A 22,803-nucleotide genomic window follows, 5' to 3' on the forward strand; every position below is an offset into this window, starting at 1 on the left:
AACTAGTTTGGCTGTGAAATGCAGGCGCTATATCCATTCATACAAGCGACAAGGCCCTGAGACTGCTGTCTGGACTGTGGTGACAGTCGGGGTAGGATAGCGTGCATAACCGAAGAACATTATGTGCAGCTATTTTTTCTACTAGTCGATATAGATCTGTCTCCTGCAGTTGTAAAATGTTTATGCCGCAATAGTTTTAGTTATTAATACCTTTCTAGATACTATCAATATTACCATATTTAGTCTCACATAATAGAATAGTTCACAATGTATCTAAGAATTCGTTTTATATGTCTTTTACTGTTATAGGAAATGTGCCCAAGATTTAACTTGATAGTTCAGCTCTGCTCGTTGGTATGGGTATCCTTAGCTTACTGAGAATTCCTTGTCCCATGTCTGATATCTAAGTATGGCAGTATATAACATATGTTTCTGTATGAGGGTGTGCAAAACAATTTTTATGTGTTTATATTATATCAAGCTCATGGGCAATATGTACTGCAGTAGATATGCAGTTATATCCAATTATACTAATCTTGACTCTGCTATTGCTGGTTGTGTTTAAATAATGGGTCTACCTATTGTGTACTATATATACTCATCATAAAAAGGGAGATTGCAGATATATCAGTAATCTCAGCTGCCTTCCATATCTAATTTAGTTACAATATCCTGTTGACCTTTGTACTAGCTAATTTGTTGGATTATATAGTTGGTAGGGCTGCACTTTTGTCCTGAACTAATACAGGTCCTAGTATACTCTAATATGCATAAACCCTCTTTATCATTCACCTAATACCCAGCTAGTAATTCCAGACATGTAATCCTAATACTATAGCACCACACCTGATTCACTATTATTGTAGTATGTGCTACATGGGTGTTGATAAGAGCACTGTTCGGTTACTTGACTGTAAATAGTTGTTTTGAATGTTGATATGCAGGATAATGCCAACCCCGCTTTGTATTAAGAATAATTTAAAGTCGAGCCTTATCGCTTACTTTTGTCCATACTCTGACTACTAATATAGTTAATCTAATAATTAAGTATAGGGCCTGTACTTGGGTGCTAAGGTATGTTCAAATTAAAATATGGACGTTATGCTATATTATGGCTACATCTTAATTTTAAACCTACATAAGCCTCCTATACCGTTCAGTATCAATTACATACGGGACTCTTTGCTTTATATTAAAAAGGTATTATGCTTATTGTTTAGACACTCTTCTGGATACCCAACACCATAATGGTCCTTAGTTCAGTTATATGTCATGGGTAGCTTTCCTGGGGAGTACAAGATGTGAGGCAGTGACAGGAGGTAAGGGATCTAATATGCTGCAGATAATAATTAGGAAGATAAAAGTTATGTGGTTATTCACGTTGTTAGTCTATAATTGTGTCTAAGTTTTTACAAGATTATGGGGACGGCAGTCATTTATTTGTGTGCATAGTCTCCTCCTATTAGCTACGTTATTTCTGGCAAATGTGATTTCGTTGCAACTGTCTGTTTCAACATTATGTGTTTGCTTTTTATGGTATATACATTTCTCTATACAACCTCATAGTCCCTGTCCATATATATACATATACTCTATTCTAGCGTACATTTTACCCAAATCTTAGCTCTGTACCCCACATTACGCTTATATAGATAAGCTGAGGAAAATATACCCTATAGAGTCCTTATTAAATTCATTCTATTTATTGTTTATAACTACAGTCCTACGGACCCAAAAGTGGTCCTATAAACCAAATAATTCTGATAAGCTTCCCTCTTACATACAGTTACCACATGATTACCTGAGACCCAAGAGTGGCCTCCTTAGTTAGAAGAGTATTAATTACTGAATATATATATATATATATATATATATATATATATATATATATATACACACATATATATATATAGCGCAACTATTAAGAAATATAAAAAAGAGGTTAATTACTGACCATTGAGGTTATTTATTTTTACCTAGTTGAACTTATGTCTAAAAGTATTATATGCATTTTTATGCTATGATGTGCTAGAGGTGTATTGGTGTTACTCTTTATTATTAAACTGATTAATGCTCTGACAATAGTCTTGTTAATGTGCGGACATATGCTTATGTTCATACTTGCAATGCAACCTTGCTATTGTGTTTAAATTTCACAACCTCAATAAAAATATAATTAAAAAAAAAAAGTCATAAAGTGCTACAGATATATGTACACTACAAACCATGGTATGCTCTTGGATTTCATATCCTTAAACAGAGCAGGTTGTTTCTCGCAGCCACTAAAACTGGTCTGGTCCAAATAATAATAATAAAACAATAAACACAAGTTTATTGTCACAAAACAATCCACAGCAGAAACAAACAAAATGCTATAGACATCAGGGAACCTATTCATTTGTACCTTTTTTTAGGTTATGCAGATTATAGGGAGACAGTAATTGGGCTCCCCAGTAGAAAAAAAAAAAGCATTGCATTTTTTTCTCAATAGTTTTTTTTTGTAAAATTTAATAATTTTAGGACCTTTATTATAATTCAGTTTAATTTTACTTATATATACAAGGGAGAGAGCTCAGGAGATCTGTACCAGATTGCCCCCTCTGGATCTGAATACCGGCCTAACCCAAACAGTGTCTAAAGTAACATTGAAAACCATTTTCCCACCCAAAAAAAGCAAACCGAAATCCCATTACATCAATGGCCCAACCTCCTCTAGAAAGCACTTTAATTTGGAATCCCCCTGAATCCCATTACCAGAAATTCCCGGTTTTGAAGTCTGCTGGTATAAATATAAAATGTCAGAAATTTCACCCCAACAGACGTTTTCTACATTTTTTTTTCCACCTGATTTACTTGAGGAAATGTTGTGCAGATACATTTTTCTGCACAGCAATGCTTGGCCCAAAAATCCCTATTCTTCAACTCAATATGGGCAATGTACATAAGCCATCTATAAAATCCTACCAGTCTACCCACCCTGTATATTCAACTCCTCTCTTCCCAGAAGTAATGAATTTTCTGCACTATAAAAATATCTCACAGACACTACCAAATTATGACCCTTTATATAAACTCAGATCCCTAATTGAAAATTTGAATAAATTATTTCCAGAAGTTTATACACCATCTAAGAATATATGCATTGAATAGTACATGCTATTTAAACAATATATCCCCTGCAAAAGAACACATTATGGCATTACATTTTATAAAATGTGTGAGAGTATCATAGGATACATCCACAATTTCAGGATTGATGAATGTAAAGATTATAAATTTGGATCCACCTGGCTGTCCAGGTATATGTGAGAAAATCGTCTGGAACCTTGTTCAGCCTTTATTAGGCTATGGGTACAACTATTACACCAGCATCCCACTCTGCTAAATATTTTACTGCTGTCACACACTGGCCTGTGGAACAGTAAGAACATTTAGAAATGGTTTGCCATGACAGCTAACCTCCAAAAAAACATAATTTATGTAAGAACTTACCTGATAAATTCATTTCTTTCATATTAACAAGAGTCCATGAGCTAGTGACGTATGGGATATACATTCCTACCAGGAGGGGCAAAGTTTCCCAAACCTTAAAATGCCTATAAATACACCCCTCACCACACCCACAAATCAGTTTAACGAATAGCCAAGAAGTGGGGTGATAAGAAAAAAAGTGCGAAGCATATAAAATAAGGAATTGGAATAATTGTGCTTTATACAAAAAAATCATAACCACCACAAAAAAGGGTGGGCCTCATGGACTCTTGTTAATATGAAAGAAATGAATTTATCAGGTAAGTTCTTACATAAATTATGTTTTCTTTCATGTAATTAACAAGAGTCCATGAGCTAGTGACGTATGGGATAATGACTACCCAAGATGTGGATCTTTCCACACAAGAGTCACTAGAGAGGGAGGGATAAAATAAAGACAGCCAATTCCTGCTGAAAATAATCCACACCCAAAATAAAGTTTAACGAAAAACATAAGCAGAAGATTCAAACTGAAACCGCTGCCTGAAGAACTTTTCTACCAAAAACTGCTTCAGAAGAAGAAAATACATCAAAATGGTAGAATTTAGTAAAAGTATGCAAAGAGGACCAAGTTGCTGCTTTGCAGATCTGGTCAACCGAAGCTTCATTCCTAAACGCCCAGGAAGTAGATACTGACCTAGTAGAATGAGCTGTAATTCTCTGAGGCGGAATTTTACCCGACTCAACATAGGCAAGATGAATTAAAGATTTCAACCAAGATGCCAAAGAAATGGCAGAAGCTTTCTGGCCTTTCCTAGAACCGGAAAAGATAACAAATAGACTAGAAGTCTTACGGAAAGATTTCGTAGCTTCAACATAATATTTCAAAGCTCTAACAACATCCAAAGAATGCAACGATTTCTCCTTAGAATTCTTAGGATTAGGACATAATGAAGGAACCACAATTTCTCTACTAATGTTGTTGGAATTCACAACTTTAGGTAAAAATTCAAAAGAAGTTCGCAACACCGCTTTATCCTGATGAAAAATCAGAAGAGGAGACTCACAAGAAAGAGCAGATAATTCAGAAACTCTTCTAGCAGAAGAGATGGCCAAAAGGAACAAAAACTTTCCAAGAAAGTAATTTAATGTCCAATGAATGCATAGGTTCAAACGGAGGAGCTTGAAGAGCTCCCAGAACCAAATTCAAACTCCAAGGAGGAGAAATTGACTTAATGACAGGTTTTATACGAACCAAAGCTTGTACAAAACAATGAATATCAGGAAGAATAGCAATCTTTCTGTGAAAAAGAACAGAAAGAGCGGAGATTTGTCCTTTCAAAGAACTTGCGGACAAACCCTTATCTAAACCATCCTGAAGAAACTGTAAAATTCTCGGTATTCTAAAAGAATGCCAAGAAAAATGATGAGAAAGACACCAAGAAATATAAGTCTTCCAGACTCTATAATATATCTCTCGAGATACAGATTTACGAGCCTGTAACATAGTATTAATCACGGAGTCAGAGAAACCTCTTTGACCAAGAATCAAGCGTTCAATCTCCATACCTTTAAATTTAAGGATTTCAGATCCGGATGGAAAAAAGGACCTTGCGACAGAAGGTCTGGTCTTAACGGAAGAGTCCATGGTTGGCAAGATGCCATCCGGACAAGATCCGCATACCAAAACCTGTGAGGCCATGCCGGAGCTATTAGCAGAACAAACGAGCATTCCCTCAGAATCTTGGAGATTACTCTTGGAAGAAGAACTAGAGGTGGAAAGATATAGGCAGGATGATACTTCCAAGGAAGTGATAATGCATCCACTGCCTCCGCCTGAGGATCCCGGGATCTGGACAGATACCTGGGAAGTTTCTTGTTTAGATGAGAGGCCATCAGATCTATCTCTGGGAGCCCCCACATTTGAACAATCTGAAGAAATACCTCTGGGTGAAGAGACCATTCGCCCGGATGCAACGTTTGGCGACTGAGATAATCCGCTTCCCAATTGTCTACACCTGGGATATGAACCGCAGAGATTAGACAGGAGCTGGATTCCGCCCAAACCAAAATTCGAGATACTTCTTTCATAGCCAGAGGACTGTGAGTCCCTCCTTGATGATTGATGTATGCCACAGTTGTGACATTGTCTGTCTGAAAACAAATGAACGATTCTCTCTTCAGAAGAGGCCAAAACTGAAGAGCTCTGAAAATTGCACGGAGTTCCAAAATATTGATCGGTAATCTCACCTCCTGAGATTCCCAAACTCCTTGTGCCGTCAGAGATCCCCACACAGCTCCCCAACCTGTGAGACTTGCATCTGTTGAAATTACAGTCCAGGTCGGAAGAACAAAAGAAGCCCCCTGAATTAAACGATGGTGATCTGTCCACCACGTTAGAGAGTGTCGAACAATCGGTTTTAAAGATATTAATTGATATATCTTCGTGTAATCCCTGCACCATTGGTTCAGCATACAGAGCTGAAGAGGTCGCATGAGAAAACGAGCAAAGGGGATCGCGTCCGATGCAGCAGTCATAAGACCTAGAATTTCCATGCATAAGGCTACCGAAGGGAATGATTGAGACTGAAGGTTTCGACAAGCTGTAATCAATTTTAGACGTCTCTTGTCTGTCAAAGATAGAGTCATGGACACTGAATCTATCTGGAAACCCAGAAAGGTTACCCTTGTTTGAGGAATCAAAGAACTTTTTGGTAAATTGATCCTCCAACCATGATCTTGAAGAAACAACACAAGTCGATTCGTATGAGACTCTGCTAAATGTAAAGACTGAGCAAGTACCAAGATATCGTCCAAATAAGGAAATACCACAATACCCTGTTTTCTGATTACAGACAGAAGGGCACCGAGAATCTTTGTGAAAATTCTTGGAGCTGTAGCAAGGCCAAACGGTAGAGCCACAAATTGGTAATGCTTGTCTAGAAAAGAGAATCTCAGGAACTGATAATGATCTGGATGAATCGGAATATGCAGATATGCATCCTGTAAATCTATTGTGGACATATAATTCCCTTGCTGAACAAAAGGCAATATAGTCCTTACAGTTACCATCTTGAACGTTGGTATCCTTACATAACGATTCAATAATTTTAGATCCAGAACTGGTCTGAAGGAATTCTCCTTCTTTGGTACAATGAAGAGATTTGAATAAAACCCCATCCCCTGTTCCGGAATTGGAACTGGCATAATTACTCCAGCCAACTCTAGATCTGAAACACAATTCAGAAATGCTTGAGCTTTCACTGGATTTACTGGGACACGGGAAAGAAAAAATCTCTTTGCAGGAGGTCTCATCTTGAAACCAATTCTGTACCCTTCTGAAACAATGTTCTGAATCCAAAGATTGTGAACAGAATTGATCCAAATTTCTTTGAAAAAACGTAACCTGCCCCCTACCAGCTGAACTGGAATGAGGGCCGTACCTTCATGTGAACTTAGAAGCAGGCTTTGCCTTTCTAGCAGGCTTGGATTTATTCCAGACTGGAGATGGTTTCCAAACTGAAACTGCTCCTGAGGACGAAGGATCAGGCTTTTGTTCTTTGTTGAAACGAAAGGAACGAAAACGATTGTTAGCCCTGTTTTTACCTTTAGATTTTTTATCCTGTGGTAAAAAAGTTCCTTTCCCACCAGTAACAGTTGAAATAATAGAATCCAACTGAGAACCAAATAATTTGTTTCCCTGGAAAGAAACGGAAAGTAGAGTTGATTTAGAAGCCATATCAGCATTCCAAGTCTTAAGCCATAAAGCTCTTCTGGCTAAGATAGCCAGAGACATAAACCTAACATCAACTCTAATAATATCAAAAATGGCATCACAGATAAAATTATTAGCATGCTGGAGAAGAATAATAATATCATGAGAATCACGATTTGTTACTTGTTGCGCTAGAGTTTCCAACCAAAAAGTTGAAGCTGCAGCAACATCAGCCAATGATATAGCAGGTCTAAGAAGATTACCTGAACACAGAAAAGCTTTTCTTAGAAAAGATTCAATTTTTCTATCTAAAGGATCCTTAAACGAGGTACCATCTGACGTAGGAATGGTAGTACGTTTAGCAAGGGTAGAAATAGCCCCATCAACTTTAGGGATTTTGTCCCAAAATTCTAACCTGTCAGGCGGAACAGGATATAATTGCTTAAAACGTTTAGAAGGAGTAAATGAATTACCCAATTTATCCCATTCTTTGGAAATTACTGCAGAAATAGCATTAGGAACAGGAAAAACTTCTGGAATAACCGCAGGAGCTTTAAAAACCTTATCCAAACGTATAGAATTAGTATCAAGAGGACTAGAATCCTCTATTTCTAAAGCAATTAGTACTTCTTTAAGTAAAGAGTGAATAAATTCCATCTTAAATAAATATGAAGATTTATCAGCATCAATCTCTGAGATAGAATCCTCTGAACCAGAAGAGTCCAAAGAATCAGAATGATGGTGTTCATTTAAAAATTCATCTGTAGAGAGAGAAGATTTAAAAGACTTTTTACGTTTACTAGAAGGAGAAATAACAGACAAAGCCTTCTTTATGGATTCAGAAACAAAATCTCTTATGTTATCAGGAACATTCTGCACCTTAGATGTTGAGGGAACTGCAACAGGCAATGGTACATTACTAAAGGAAATATTATCTGCTTTAACAAGTTTGTCATGACAATTATTACAAACAACAGCTGGAGGAATAGCTACCAAAAGTTTACAGCAGATACACTTAGCTTTGGTAGATCCAGCAGGCAGTGATTTTCCTGTAGTATCTTCTGGCTCAGATGCAACGTGAGACATCTTGCAATATGTAAGAGAAAAAACAACATATAAAGCAAAATAGATCAAATTCCTTATAAGACAGTTTCAGGAATGGGAAAGAATGCCAAATATCAAGCTTCTAGCAACCAGAAGCAAATGAAAAATGAGACTGAAATAATGTGGAGACAAAAGCGACGCCCATATTTTTTAGCGCCAAATAAGACGCCCACATTATTTGGCGCCTAAATGCTTTTGGCGCCAAAAATGACGCCACATCCGGAACGCCGACATTTTTGGCGCAAAATAACGTCAAAAAATGACGCAACTTCCGGCGACACGTATGACGCCGGAAACGGAAAAGAATTTTTGCGCCAAAAAAGTCCGCGCCAAGAATGACGCAATAAAATGAAGCATTTTCAGCCCCCGCGAGCCTAACAGCCCACAGGGAAAAAAGTCAAATTTTTGAGGTAAGAAAAATATGATAATTCAATGCATAATCCCAAATATGAAACTGACTGTCTGAAAATAAGGAAAGTTGAACATTCTGAGTCAAGGCAAATAAATGTTTGAATACATATATTTAGAACTTTATAAATAAAGTGCCCAACCATAGCTTAGAGTGTCACAGAAATTAAGACTTACTTACCCCAGGACACTCATCTACATGTTTGTAGAAAGCCAAACCAGTACTGAAACGAGAATCAGTAGAGGTAATGGTAAATATAAGAGTATATCGTCGATCTGAAAAGGGAGGTAAGAGATGAATCTCTACGACCGATAACAGAGAACCTTATGAAATAGACCCCGTAGAAGGAGATCACTGCATTCAATAGGCAATACTCTCTTCACATCCCTCTGACATTCACTGCACGCTGAGAGGAAAACCGGGCTCCAACTTGCTGCGGAGCGCATTACAACGTAGAATCTAGCACAAACTTACTTCACCACCTCCCTTGGAGGCAAAGTTTGTAAAACTGATTTGTGGGTGTGGTGAGGGGTGTATTTATAGGCATTTTAAGGTTTGGGAAACTTTGCCCCTCCTGGTAGGAATGTATATCCCATACGTCACTAGCTCATGGACTCTTGCTAATTACATGAAAGAAAGCTAAAGGCTGGGGAATCAAGTGAAGAACTTTTAGCAATAAAGTTTAGTTACATAAAAGACGTGTATGTGTTCCCAACAATACACAATGAGGGTACCAGGGAAGTGTTTGCAAGTCCAGGCAGTTTCAGCTATAGATAATAATAAGTACATGGATGGAATAGACCGTTCAGACGAAATAATTAAGATATGAATCCAAAAAGGTTTCTTCCATGATTCAGATAGAGCATAGAATTTTAAACAACTTTTTACTTCTTTTATTATTTTTCATTCTCATGATATCCAAAAACCAGGGACATATGCTTAGAAGTTGGGCCATTTCTGGAGCACTATATGGCAGCAGTTTTGCAAGAATGTTATCCATTTGCAAGAGCACTAGAGGGCAGCACTATTTCCTGCTATGTAGTGCCCCAGATGCCTACCTAGGTATCTCTTCAACACAGAATCTCATGGGAACAAAGCAAATTTGATAATTGTAGTAAACTGGAAACTTTTTAAAAATGGCTCTGTCTGAATCACAAGAGAAAATGTTTGAGTTTCATAGCCCTTTAAACCATATTTTGCAGCAAGGAAAAAAAATTTTGGTACAAAACATTGCAGTCCATTTGATTTAAATAGCACTTTTTAATTCTACATTACCAGTTAGAAGTTTTAATCAAACCTCGCGTTTAAAATAAAGAATTTCCCAAAAATGTACAATGTGAGGACATTGTCAGACTCTCTAGCAGATATTTTTCTGATTTTTTTCTTATCAATTTTTCTTTGTTCTCTTATCTTTATCTGAAAAAGCTGGAATATAAGCATAGGAGCCGGCCCATTTTTGGTTCAGCATCCTGGGTAGGGCTTGCCCATTGGTGGCTACATTAAGACATCAATCAGTAAGCACTACCCAGGTGCTGAACAAAAACTTGGCCAGATCCTAAGCTTACATTCTTGCTTTTTTCAAATAAAGGTAGCAAATGAACAAAGAAAAATGTATAATAAGAGTAAATTAGAAAGTTGCTTGAAATTGCATGCTCTACATGAATGAGTTTAATTTTGACTAGACTATTCCTTTAATATGACAGCTTATGCACAGGCTTAAAAGTATGATGCATCAAAACCAAAAGAACCGAATTCAGATCCCAAACAGCAATGTCATTTTTTAAAAGAAAACAAATTATTTCCAGAAGTCTAAGATAAAGAGCAATTGTTCCTTGAAAGAAAAAAAAACATTTAAATCTGAAGAAACCAGAACTTTTAGGAACTGATGAACAAACCAATACCAACTTTATCTTTGAGAAAATCGAAAATATGCATAACATAAGGAATATTTTTACCCTCACACCATTTAAAGAAAAAAGCCCAGATATGGGAATCCTGTTGTGCCATATTGTGGAAAACAAATGGATTTCAAAAATAAAGACAGGGATCTAGAAAAAGTAATCAATTATTCTGCCTATTTTCCCTTGGGCAAAACTGGGGGATCAAATAGATTATCATACAACTGTGTGTTCTATGGTTAAAGAATGATACACTTATTTTACTCCTGAGCTAGATGACTGTAAGCAGGAGGCTCTCCTACCTAGCTAGACACTGTTGCTAATGCACTTCCCTGTGGGGTTTAAGATTTGTTCATTAAAGGGACATTGTACACTAGATTTTTCTTTGCATCATTTTTTTGTAGATGATCCATTTATATAGCTCATCTGGGAATGTTTTTGTAATGTATAGTTTTGCTTATTTAATTTTTTTTAATAACATCATAAAAAAATATTATTTTCAGACTCCTAACCAAGCCCCAAAGTATCAGATGTAGACCTAGGTCTATAGAGTCCTGCTGCTCTTGTTTGTGTAATCTGACTTATTATATGCAGGGAAGGGGGGAGTGTCTGCTCTTCCTGCTTTGCCAGACCCTTTTACAATCTTGGAGTTTCTAAGTAAGTTTTTAAAAGGTTTTATATAGGATTTTTACACCAGTATTTGTGCATATTCTTCTTTATAGTGTCTATTACATACAGTTATATGAAAATTGGTGTACACTGTACCTTTAAGGATGGACTTATTTATGATTTGTACAAAGGTCCCACACCCACACAAAAAGATTCTCCTCTCAGGACAAAACCATGAAGACAAACAGTAATAAAACATTAATAGTATTTTTTTTTTTAATATTTTATATTTTGATGAAGCTAATTACTAAAAAAAGAAGTTGATTATTCAGTTTTGTCAAAAGGACATGAAACCCAAAAATTTCCTTTCATTATTCAGATATAGAATACAATTTTAAAAATGTTTCCAATTTACTTCTATTATCAAATTTGCTACGTTCTCATGTTATTCTGTGTTGAAGAGATACCTAGGTAGGTAGCGTGCACGTCTGGAGCACAACATGACAGGAAACAGTGCTGCCATCTAGTACTCTTGCTAATGTATAACATTGTTGCAAAATTGCTGCCATATATTGCTGCAGACACATGCACACTCCTGAACTTACCTTCCTGCTTTTTCGGCAAAGGATGGCAAGACAACAAAGACAATATAACAGAAATAAATTGGAAAATAAAATTGTATATTTTATCTGAACCAGGAAACAAACATTTTGTGTTTTATGTCCCTTTTAGGGTTAGGGCAACCTCCTCATTACAAAATACATTTGGGAAGTAAAATGTATATAGATATAAAACTCTGTTTCATTGTTTTAATTGAAAAAAAGATATAATCAGTGGGTTATACTTAACAGACATCATTGCAATGTGTAGTATTCATATTTTTAAATGATTTTACTTTTTTTTTTTTTTTTACTTCATTCGTGCAGGGTCCATTACTTCCTGTCACAGCCCTACAAGGGGGTTGTTGTCTCTACAGGAAGACAAAGGAGGAGCTTCCCCTTTCTAAGTGATTGCAAGGAGGTGGTTTCTTGCCCATGCTCAATAGAAGACTTTTACAGCAAAAATCAAGTGACAGGGAATGACAAGAAAAAACTAATTTTATATATATATATATATATATATATATATATATATATATATATATATATATATATATATATATTACCCTGAACTACTTATTAGTAGAGGAGGTAAAATTGATTGTCCATTCTTTTATATACTGTTTTTCTTTTATGCACCCTGACAGTCTTATTTATATTAGTCATTAACTGCCAAGTAGAAGAGGTGGTAACAAAAACACTTATGTACAAATACCACTTCTTTCTAAAGGCAATTAAAAGTAAGTACTGTTACTGAAGATGATTGGCCATTTTGTTAATATTCTGATTTTCTGATTCCCCCTAACATTCTTATTCACAGTACTAGTCATCACATTGAACTGCCTATCAGAAGAGGTGGTAAAACTACTTATGTACAAATACAACTTCTTCATAAAAGCAATTCAAATGTCTTGCCCATGCTCAGTTGAAGACTATTGCTGTAAAAATTATGTGACAGGAAGAACTTAATGTCTATAATGGTAGTTCTCTTATCTCCCTACAGGCAGTGGCTACACTTTGAATTTCTAAGTGTTCATTTAGCTAGAAAAAAAGTAAGTTGTTTTCTGTTTGTAAAACAATTTTTTTTTTTTTAGGTTTATAAAAAAAAATGTAACTGAAGAAGCACATGATTTAGGTAGGGCATGGAATTTTACACAACCTTCCAATTTTCTTTCATCATAAAATTTGCTTTGTTTTTTTGGTATTCTTTGTTGAATGCTAAACCTAGGTAGGTTTGTATGCTAACTTCTAAGTCCATGAAGGACACCACTTATCTCAGTACATTGACAGTTTTTCACAGCTAGAAAGCGCTAGTTCATGTGTGCCATACATATAACATTGTGCTCACTCCCGTGGAGTTACCTAAGAGTCAGCACTGATTGGCTAAAATACAAGTCTGTCAAAACAACTAAAATAAGGGGGCAGTCTGCAGAGGCTTAGATACAAGGTAATCACAGAAGTAAAAAAATATATTAATATAAACGTGTAGGTTGTGCCAAACTGGGGAATGGGTAATAAAGGGATTAACAATCTTTTTAAACAATAACAATTTTGGAGTAGACTGTCCCTTTAACATTTAAATGTATTATTTTTCTATCATTAAGGTATTTGACTGGTACTTTATGGTTATGCTTTAGAGACACTTAATGCCAGAAAGGGATGTATCACATCAATGAACTGTCATACAAGGAATTTTTCATTGTTGTGAACATCTGAGCAGCAACATTTCTGAAGTATTTTGATAACGCTGACATTTTTTTTTGGCAACATTATAGCCATATCAAAAAATGATATAGAGTCAGTAAGTTGGTTATGTGAAGACATATGGGCTATTCAGAATGATACATATAAAGAGAGGCTGTATTGAAACCTCATTTCTATTTCAGCAACAGGGGCATAAAATAATCTGATATGCAGTTTAATCAAGCATAGTATTGTAAGAAAAAGCTCAACTGACATTGACTATGTGTATGGGAGAATGTTTGATCTCGAATTCCCAAAGCTTGCTGTGACTATGCTTTGATTACTGCTAACATAGATTGAAGATGAAAATATGGCAGTGGATGTGACACAATCAAGCAGAAAAGCTGCTAAATGGTTTGTTTTCACTTTTAATTAATAAAATCTAATGATGTTACATGAGAAGGCAACTCACTAACATATGCCTATTTGATTGATGGACATAACACTGTGTACTGAGTCTTGTTCGTTTACGAAAAACACAATTTATGATTAAAATGTTATGTTTATGTCATATCTAATCCCCTTTCTTTTTCTTCCCTTTAGCATGTGACCATATCAGTCACAATTGAACTTTTTTTAAACTTTTACTTGTTGAAATGTTCTATGGGGTTTTTCTTTTTGTATCCACAAGAAAGAAAGACAAGTTATCACTCTGTTTGATCTCTCTCTTTATCAGATTTACGTTTGTGTAAGCATAGCTTAGAGGGACATGGAACCCACATTTTGTCTTTCATGATTCAGATAGAGAATACAATTTTAAACAACTTTCCAATTTACTTCTATTATTTAATTTGCTTCCTTCTCTTGTTATCTTTTGCTGAAAGGTTTATCTAGGCAAGCTGAGGAGCAGCAGAGAACCTAGGTTCTAGCTGTTGATTGGTGGCTGCATATATAAACCGATTGTCATTGGTTCACCCATGTGTTCAGTTAGAAACCATTAGTGCACTGCTGCTCCTTCAACAAATGATACCAAGAGGAATTAAACAAATGATATAATAGAAGTAAATTAGAAAGTTGTTTAAAATTGTATTCTCTATCTGAATCATGAAATCATTTTTTTTGGTTTCATGTCCCTTTAATATGATATCTTTATGTTGATAAGGACTTGAGCCCTTGGTGTCCTGGCATTCAGAACATATAGACTTACATTACTACTCCTGAGCCTACCTAGGTATACAGGATAAAATGAGAACAAAGCAAATTAGAAAGTTTTTTTCATATTGTATGCTCCATCTGAATCTTGAAATAAACATTTTCGGCTATATGTCCCTTCAGATATTACCAGCAGGAATGTATAGTACTTTCTGTAGAAGTATCCAAGCATCAGTACCACTACTATACTACTGGTCTAGAAAAGTGTAGCTGGATATTAGGTTTATATTTTTAGTGCATCAAAATAAAGTCCCAAAAAAGTATATAAGGTTGATGTCTTTTATAGAAACTGAAGTCTAAGAAAGCTCTTTTGATTTCCTAATTTCTTCTACCTCTCATCTTGAGCTGCTCATCTAAAGTAATTACACCATTATTTATCTTAAAGGGACTGTCTACTCAAAACTAAACTTTCATAATTCAGATAGGGCATGCGTTTTAAACAACTTCCCAATTTCATTTTATCATAAAATTTGCTTTGTTCTCTTAGTATTATTGGTCAAAAGCTAAACCTAGGGGACTTCCGGGTGGGCGGCAACCCAAGATGGCCACAAGTTTGTGAAGCTCTGCAGACTACCTCAAAAGTTTTGTTTGAAAGTGGCCACTTTTCCAGCCATCCTGTTCTCCCTTAGCAAGCAAGTTGTTCGGGAACCTTACGGGATCAGAATTTATATCATCTGGCTCCTGAGAAGTCAGAGAAAGTAGAATTTTGGAAGCATATATCAGACTGTGTCCATCTCTGCCACCCACGAGGCAATGGATCCAGAAAAGGATATCGCTATAAAGCTACTGGCAATATTCACACCCAAATTGGATCACCTACTCAGTAGCTGTGAAGATTTAATAGAAATGGTGAGAGACAGGGGACGATCTTGCTTCCCTGAAGCTGCTCCAACTAATCTGAAACTCACCCACCCTACTCTAGAACCGCAACTTCTGGACACGGAACACTTGCGGATACCTGTTACAGCATGTGTAATCTCAGATGGCAGATCTGCAGCTTGTTCTCCGAGTGATCGCTTCTTGTCTGCGGATGAGATTGTCAGACTGACACCTACTTGGGCTGTACAGCAGAACCTGGAGCACTTACCCACAAAACAGCCACATCGCTCCAATGGGGGGATGGCCTCGCTTGAACGTGGTGTGGAGGAGAACGATCTTGGCAGCTCAGAATTAGAGTATAGCGTACAGCTGCTGAGTGAGGAAATATCTGGACTGGTCTCAGCCTCCTTGGTCTTGTTTCAAACAGGCGCCATGAGGCTGCTCTTGCCCGTGACTTTCACTGTGAGACAGCCCCCCTTCCCCCTACAAGAAAGCCGCTATCGTCTGGGATGGAGATCTCGGGTCGTAGCCTGGGCTGGAGTCGGGTAATATGTTTCTTGCCTGTAACCCAGCCGGCTGTATATCATGATAACCCTAGGAGTTAACTACCATGTTACATAAATGTACTATATTTGAACACCGACATATGCCTGAACTCCATCAAATATGTTACCTTGTGGGCCAGCAGCTTCTATGTTTGATGATTTATTTATCTTTGTTTTTCTTAGCCTGGCTAAGTTATGTGGGTGGGTGTTACTGTTTTATCTAGCTCCAACTGCGTTAATATAGTCATTATTTATTTATTGCTTAGTTTTATTTTAATTCCCTAGGGGAGGCTGTGGGTAAAGCAACGAAAGATTCATAACCTGCTATGCTAAATTTTGAAACCATCTGGGTGGTATCCTGAGTAGATGAGAATGTTAAAGCACGCTACATAGGCAGCACTCTTGATTGTGTAAGCACACTATTCATCCTGCAATTACTTCTAAGAGAACACTATGAATATCAGTACCCTTAAACTTTGAGCAGCTTTTTACTATAGTGCAACTATATAACAAGTAGCTATGTTCCCGTGCTCAGGTTATTGCACCTCTCTATGTACATATTTCAAATAGCAAAAACCTTTGTTCTTGCGACCTGAAATTTGATTAGCAATCTGACTCATCTTAAATACATCTGTCATTTTGCTAACCAGCCTAATAACCCTAGTTTCATGCTAACAACATGGCAGACGTCATAATACTGTGTAGATCAGTTATATGCAATGCAACTTGGCAGCCCATTCTGTTATCCACCTTTAGGAAATCTACTAATAAACGCAGCCTGGTTCTCTTATTTCTATTATGCACGCCGTTAGAAAATTTCACAAGGCTTCTTGCAGTACTCACCCTTTTTCTGTAGCAATTGCGGGGATCCAGTATACTAACCCACTACAGTGAGCTGCTACGGTTTCATGCACGCCGTTATTGTTTTGGCCCTGTTGGCCTCTTGTGCTGTTTTATTGTGTCTATATCCATTTTTTTTTTTTTGCTTATGACATGGCAGCAGATTTCATACCTTCATACCTTACCTCAACCCGATTAACTTTTCAGTACCTGGTTTATATCATACAAAACCTCTTAAATTCCCTCTCTCTAATTTTTTAATTTTTGTTCAATTTTTCTTTGCCATGCATTTTGGTTAATATCACTGTCAGATAGGTACCATGTGGCATCATTTTGTTTAGCCTGCTTATCATGATATTCTACAAAGTGTAACCCTGTCTACTAGCCCTGTCAAAATAAGGAGGACTGAAGTACCGGCGGGAAGGGTTGTGGGGATAGCAATGTTTTGTTTTATTAGTGTAGGTTATTTGTTTTGTTTTATGTTATTGTATTAATATTATAAAACTGAGAGGCACAGGTGCATTAGGAGATGATATTCAATCAATGTTGCTACAACCTTTGATGCATGGATCATTTCTCATCTTAGCATTGCTCCAACTTCAAACTTGTAGATCTCATAGGTACCATGCTTTAGGGAAGGAAATTGTCGTTTCTTTATATTTTATGATAGCAACTGTGCCTTTCCTGCTAGAATTTCGATGTTTAACAAGTGGTACTTACTATGTAATACGAATTGCAATGTCGATGTAACTCTACTTCAATGTGTTTACTTAATCACTTGTACCTGTGTCTCTTCAATAAAAAGAATTAAAAAAAAAAAACTAAACCTAGGTAGGCTTATATGCTAGTGCATAACATTGTGCTCACTCCTGTGGTGTCATTTATAGAGCATGTAATTTTAAGACACTTAAATTCACTTCTATTTTTAAATGTGCTTTGTTATCTTAGTATCCCTTGTTGCAAAAGAATATGCACATATCCTAAACTAGTGGGAGCTAGCTGCTGATTGGTGCCTGCTCACATTTGTCTCTTGTGATTGGCTGACGAGATGTGTGCAGTTAGCTGCCAATGCTCCTTCATAAAAGGATAACAAGAGAATAAAGCAAATATGATAATAGAAGTAAAGTTGAAAGTTAATTAAAATTGTATATTCTATCCGAAACATGAAAGAAAATCCTGGGGTTTCCTGTCCCTTTAACTATATTGCTTGTGTCAGTGGTCTGTTTTATAAGATCAAATTCTGACAATTTTTAAATCATTATCTACAGAACAAATCCTGAGCTGTAGTAGACTATAGCAAAAAGAGGGAGGAAATCTAAACTCTAAACTGCTAAGAATGAGTAGAGTTATTTCCAATATAAATTTTCTAGATCTGAGGTCACACATAAATCTGGGGCTTAAATTAAATGTATCCAAATGTAATTAGATAAAATCTACAATTTACATATTTAAAATATAGGAAAAGCAGACAAAATAAATAATGAAAGTATTGCAAAGTTTTTCCAACAATGCATAACTATACTTTTTATGGGGAGCTTAATGCCTCAAGCAACTCTTATTATTAGGACTATCACATCATTTCAAGAGTAATTGATGTTAACCTAGTTGAGCTAGTTAGAGAGCTGCAAATTCGCCCAGATTGTTCAGTGAGGCCAGATCACTGATAGTGAAGCCGACAGTGTTACTGTCTGTAACGATTTTGGAGTGGTGCTGGTGGGAAGGAAGGAAGCAGGTGGGCAGAGAGAAACAAGTCCCTACACTACAGAAAAACTGATGACTAGTAGGGGAGGTGGGTCCCTTCACTAAAGAAGAAAAAAAATTATATATATATTTTTAAAAAATGCTCTAACTTGTTAGTGGCAGTCTGGGTGCCAGTAACAAAGATGGTGGGTAACAGTAGGAGGGTAATTGCTATACTATAGCAAATATTACCCTTAACTGATTAACCACTTCGTCAACTGGAATTTCAGAAGTGCAGCAAGCAGCTGCAAATAGCGGCCTTCTAATTGCCAAAAAAATAATATCAAAGCCATGCATGTCTGCTATTTCTGAAGAAAGGGGATCACATAGAAGCTTTTACAATCATTTGTCTTATGACAGCAGTAGTCGTGTGTAAATAATTTCAGTGAGAAACCTAAAGTTTATGAAAACCTTTTTTTTTTTTTTATATTATCGTATTTGGCAACCAAATGGTGGCATGCAATATAGCGAAATGGGCATAGATCAATACATTGGGTTGTCCACTTGGGTTGCTATACCAAATGAGTTACCCTCTTGCATCATTTTAGACATTGCTGCAGTTAATCACATTCCACTAAAACCTGTACTTTAATGATGAGCAATTTAAGAGCAACAGTTCTATATACTCACCAGTCACTGGCAATTTTCGGCATGAGAGCAGCAATGATTAAAGTGATGGTAAATCCTAGGGTTTGTGAAATGCTAAGATTTACCAGTGGAACAAATAAAGGGGACTTATAAAATACTTCATGCTGAAAGTTCGTTTATTTGTTTGAAGCGTTCACAATGCTGATCGCTTTGGACGGCCCACGGCAGAACGTTATTTTGCTGAGAGCCGTGCGTGCTATCCGGCTTGGCGCCAGCTGGGACACATGGCTATTTGCTAAGAGGTGGAAACGCTTCAAACAAATAAAGGAACTTTCAGCATGAAGTATTTTATACTTCATTACTGAAATTGTGCAAATGGTAAATCCTAGCATTTCAGAAACGCTAGGATTTACCATCACTCCTGAATGAGACTTCAATCATATGTTTTTTAAAAAAAAAAAAAAAAAAAACCTAATGTAGGTTAGATATACTAAAGTAGGATCAGTAATGCAAGAATTATATGTCCAAATTAATTAATTAGAACATGTACTATTTGCATTAAAATGTCCCTTTAAGAAACTTTGGCTGTTTTTGCCTCTGGCTTTTGGGAAAGAAGACCTAAATTAATGGGGGGGGGGAATCATTGTACCCACCTTTATTGTCTTTGCAATAAACTGAAAATGTTGATGGGGTCAGTGGATATCGATGATATCCTCCAATGATGGTTCTCTTCATAAGTTCTGCTTCACTTTGGGTCTTTGTCCAGTGTATGAAACTTTTTACCTTGTTATCAACAGTGTATGGTTGCCCCTTGTGATGCCCTGTGCAAAGCAAGAAAATATTTAACTAAAAGACTAAAATGTTGCCCATGAATGAATTAGACATTTGTTGCAGACAATATACAAAACTGTTGTTGTTAAGACTATTGGTTCATAATGCAAAATTACTATTGAGATTAGAATCTAATGTGAACTGATTCTGGCACAAATTGGCTACACAATATATAAATTGAAACATGTTAGTAATATTATATTGCTACAAGAATGTGAAAGAAAACACACTTTATGTCTTGGAGTTTGTTTTAAACTTCCAGGTATATGCCTAGATGCAAAGATAATCTCGCTAAAATCTTAAAATAAATCCACTTGCCTAAATAAAACATAGTGGACAAGAATAGAAAATGTTGAAGAGGGAGGTGCCCTGTAGACTTTCTGTAAGTGTTTCTACTCTGTGAAGGTACAATACAGCATATCACAATAGTATATGAATATTATATGACCACTTTAAGTTTGAAGAAAGTGATTTATCAGTTACAAAACAAACAATCTTTTGGTTAACACCATATCACTCATCCCATCATCTTTTATATAAAACATCTGCCTCAAAACTTGATTTTAGACATTTTACATTTTGTCTCATCAAGAAAAAACATGTTTAACTACCTTTAGTCAATACAGATAAATAATTTGTTTTGAAACAAATGAGAAAAAAAAATAACAATAAGGTTTCTTTTATCAGCCATATTTAATAGTTGAACATTATGAACCAGTCATTAAGACTAGGGAGGTCAGTATACCAGTAAGTGCATAGTATATTGGGAAGAGAATATCAATATGAAGTGAAGCAGAATTGACAGCGTGAGATGGCTCATTTCCATATGTTTAATAAAGAGACTTTAAGTTAAGTTTTCTTCCATAATTAAAAATACACAGGTAATAAGTTTTATTTTGGAGCATACATGCAACAATTAAATTAAGCACAGAAGCCCTTGAATCAAACATTCATAAGTTCGTATATTTTCCTGCATTTCACTGTAAAGCAGTATAAGACAGCTATGTCAAATTGTAGTTTCTCCAATAAAGCATCCTTTATCAGGACAATTTGCCCATGGCATAATGTACAATACATTAAAGAAGTTAAAGGGTCGTACAATTCATAGCCCTGTTGTCTGTTTGCAACATGTATCTAATTTGTGCAAAGTATGTATGAGCAGGATTACTATCCTCTGTGTTTATAAGGTAGGTTACCTGGTAGGTTTCAGCAGTGAGCTTTGAATATTAGTTTAGGCGGCTGTTTAATTTAAGGAAGTGTGAATTTAGCAAAATGTGTATTTGTATAGCTTCCTGACAGCTTGTAAGCAACAGCAATGAATGTTCAATCATTTCTTAGTTTTGTTTTTATTTCAGTACATTATTTTTTGGGTATATTTGTGGATCATTGTATTTGCTTGTCTTATCTCCAGTTGATGTGCTTCACTTCCAAAACAGATACCTGTGCTTTTCTATAAAAACTAAATTTATGCTTACCTGATAAATTATTAAATAATTTAATAAATTTACAGAAAAGTTATATGGTACAATAGAATGTGCTCTAACTTATTTCCAATGGCATGGAAAGTCCACAAAACCATTCTAATTACTAGTGGGAATTCAACTCCTGGCCACCAGGAGGGAGGCAAAGAACAGCCCAGCAGAGCTGTTAAGTATCACTCCTACTTCCCATAAGTCCCCAGTCATTCAGCCTAAGGAATATGGAAAGAGAATGTGACAAGGGTATAGAGGTGCCTTAGGTTTATAAAAAAAAAAAAAAGCCATCTTAAATCAAATTAAGGGCGGGTCGTGGACTCTCCATGCCAGGAAAAAAAAGAATGTATCAGGTAAGCATGAATTTTGTTTTCTTTCCAATGGCATGGAAAGTCCACAAATCCATTCTAATTACTAGTGGGAACCAATACCCAAGCTAGAGGACACAGTATGGAAGGGTGGAGAACAAGACAGGTGGACCTAAACTGAAGACACCACCGCTTGAAGAACTTTCCTCCCAAAAGAAGCTTCAGCCGAGGAAAAAGTATCAAATTGTAGAATTTGGAAAAGGTATGCAACGAGGATCAAGTGGCCGCCTTGCAGATTTGTTCCACAAAAGCTTCATTTTTTAAGGCCCAGAAGAGACAGCCCTAGTGGAAAAAGCCGTAATTCTCTCAGTAGGCTGTTGTCCAGCGTCTCATAAGCTAACCGGATAACACTTCACAACAAGAGAGAAAGAGTAGAAGAATTAGCCTTTTGACCCTTACGCTTACAAAACCACGAACAGGGCAGTAGATTGCCGAAAATCTTTAGTTGCTTGTAGATAAAATTTAAGAGCATGCACAACATCCAGGTTATGCAACAGGTGTTCCTTCTGAGAAGGAGGATTAGGAAAAAACGAAGGAACAACAATTTCCTGATGTTGAGATCCGACACTACCTTGGGAAGAAATCCCAACTTAGTACAAAGGACTGCTTTATCCGCATAAAAAAATAAGGTAAGGGGAATCACACTGCAGAGCCAAAAGATCGGAAACTCTGCGAGCAGAAGAAATAGCAGGGAGAAACAAAACTTTCCAAGATAACTTAATATCAACCGAATGTATAGGCTCAAAAGAAGCCTGCTGCAGAACTTTAAGAACAGGGTTAAGGCTCCAAGGAGGAGCCACAGGTTTAAACACAGTCCTGATTCTGACCAAGGCCTGAACAAAAGATTGAACAGCTGGCAGATCAGTCAGACGTTTATGCAAAGAATAGACAGTGCAGAGA

At 36.4% G+C, this 22,803-nt stretch overlaps 1 protein-coding gene across 1 annotated transcript in view; it reads right to left on the bottom strand.

Moving 5' to 3' along the window:
• RADX (RPA1 related single stranded DNA binding protein, X-linked) overlaps positions 1-22,803 on the bottom strand; it is a gene marked incomplete at its 3' end in the record, with an annotated part of 99,187 nt that overhangs the window by 40,981 nt on the left and 35,403 nt on the right. Inside the window, 1 exon segment of the mRNA XM_053699164.1 lies at positions 19,886-20,053. Coding sequence (XP_053555139.1) covers positions 19,886-20,053 — 168 coding nt within the window.

The sequence above is a fragment of the Bombina bombina genome, chromosome 1 (assembly GCF_027579735.1).
Source record: "Bombina bombina isolate aBomBom1 chromosome 1, aBomBom1.pri, whole genome shotgun sequence".
Classification (NCBI taxonomy): domain Eukaryota; kingdom Metazoa; phylum Chordata; class Amphibia; order Anura; family Bombinatoridae; genus Bombina; species Bombina bombina.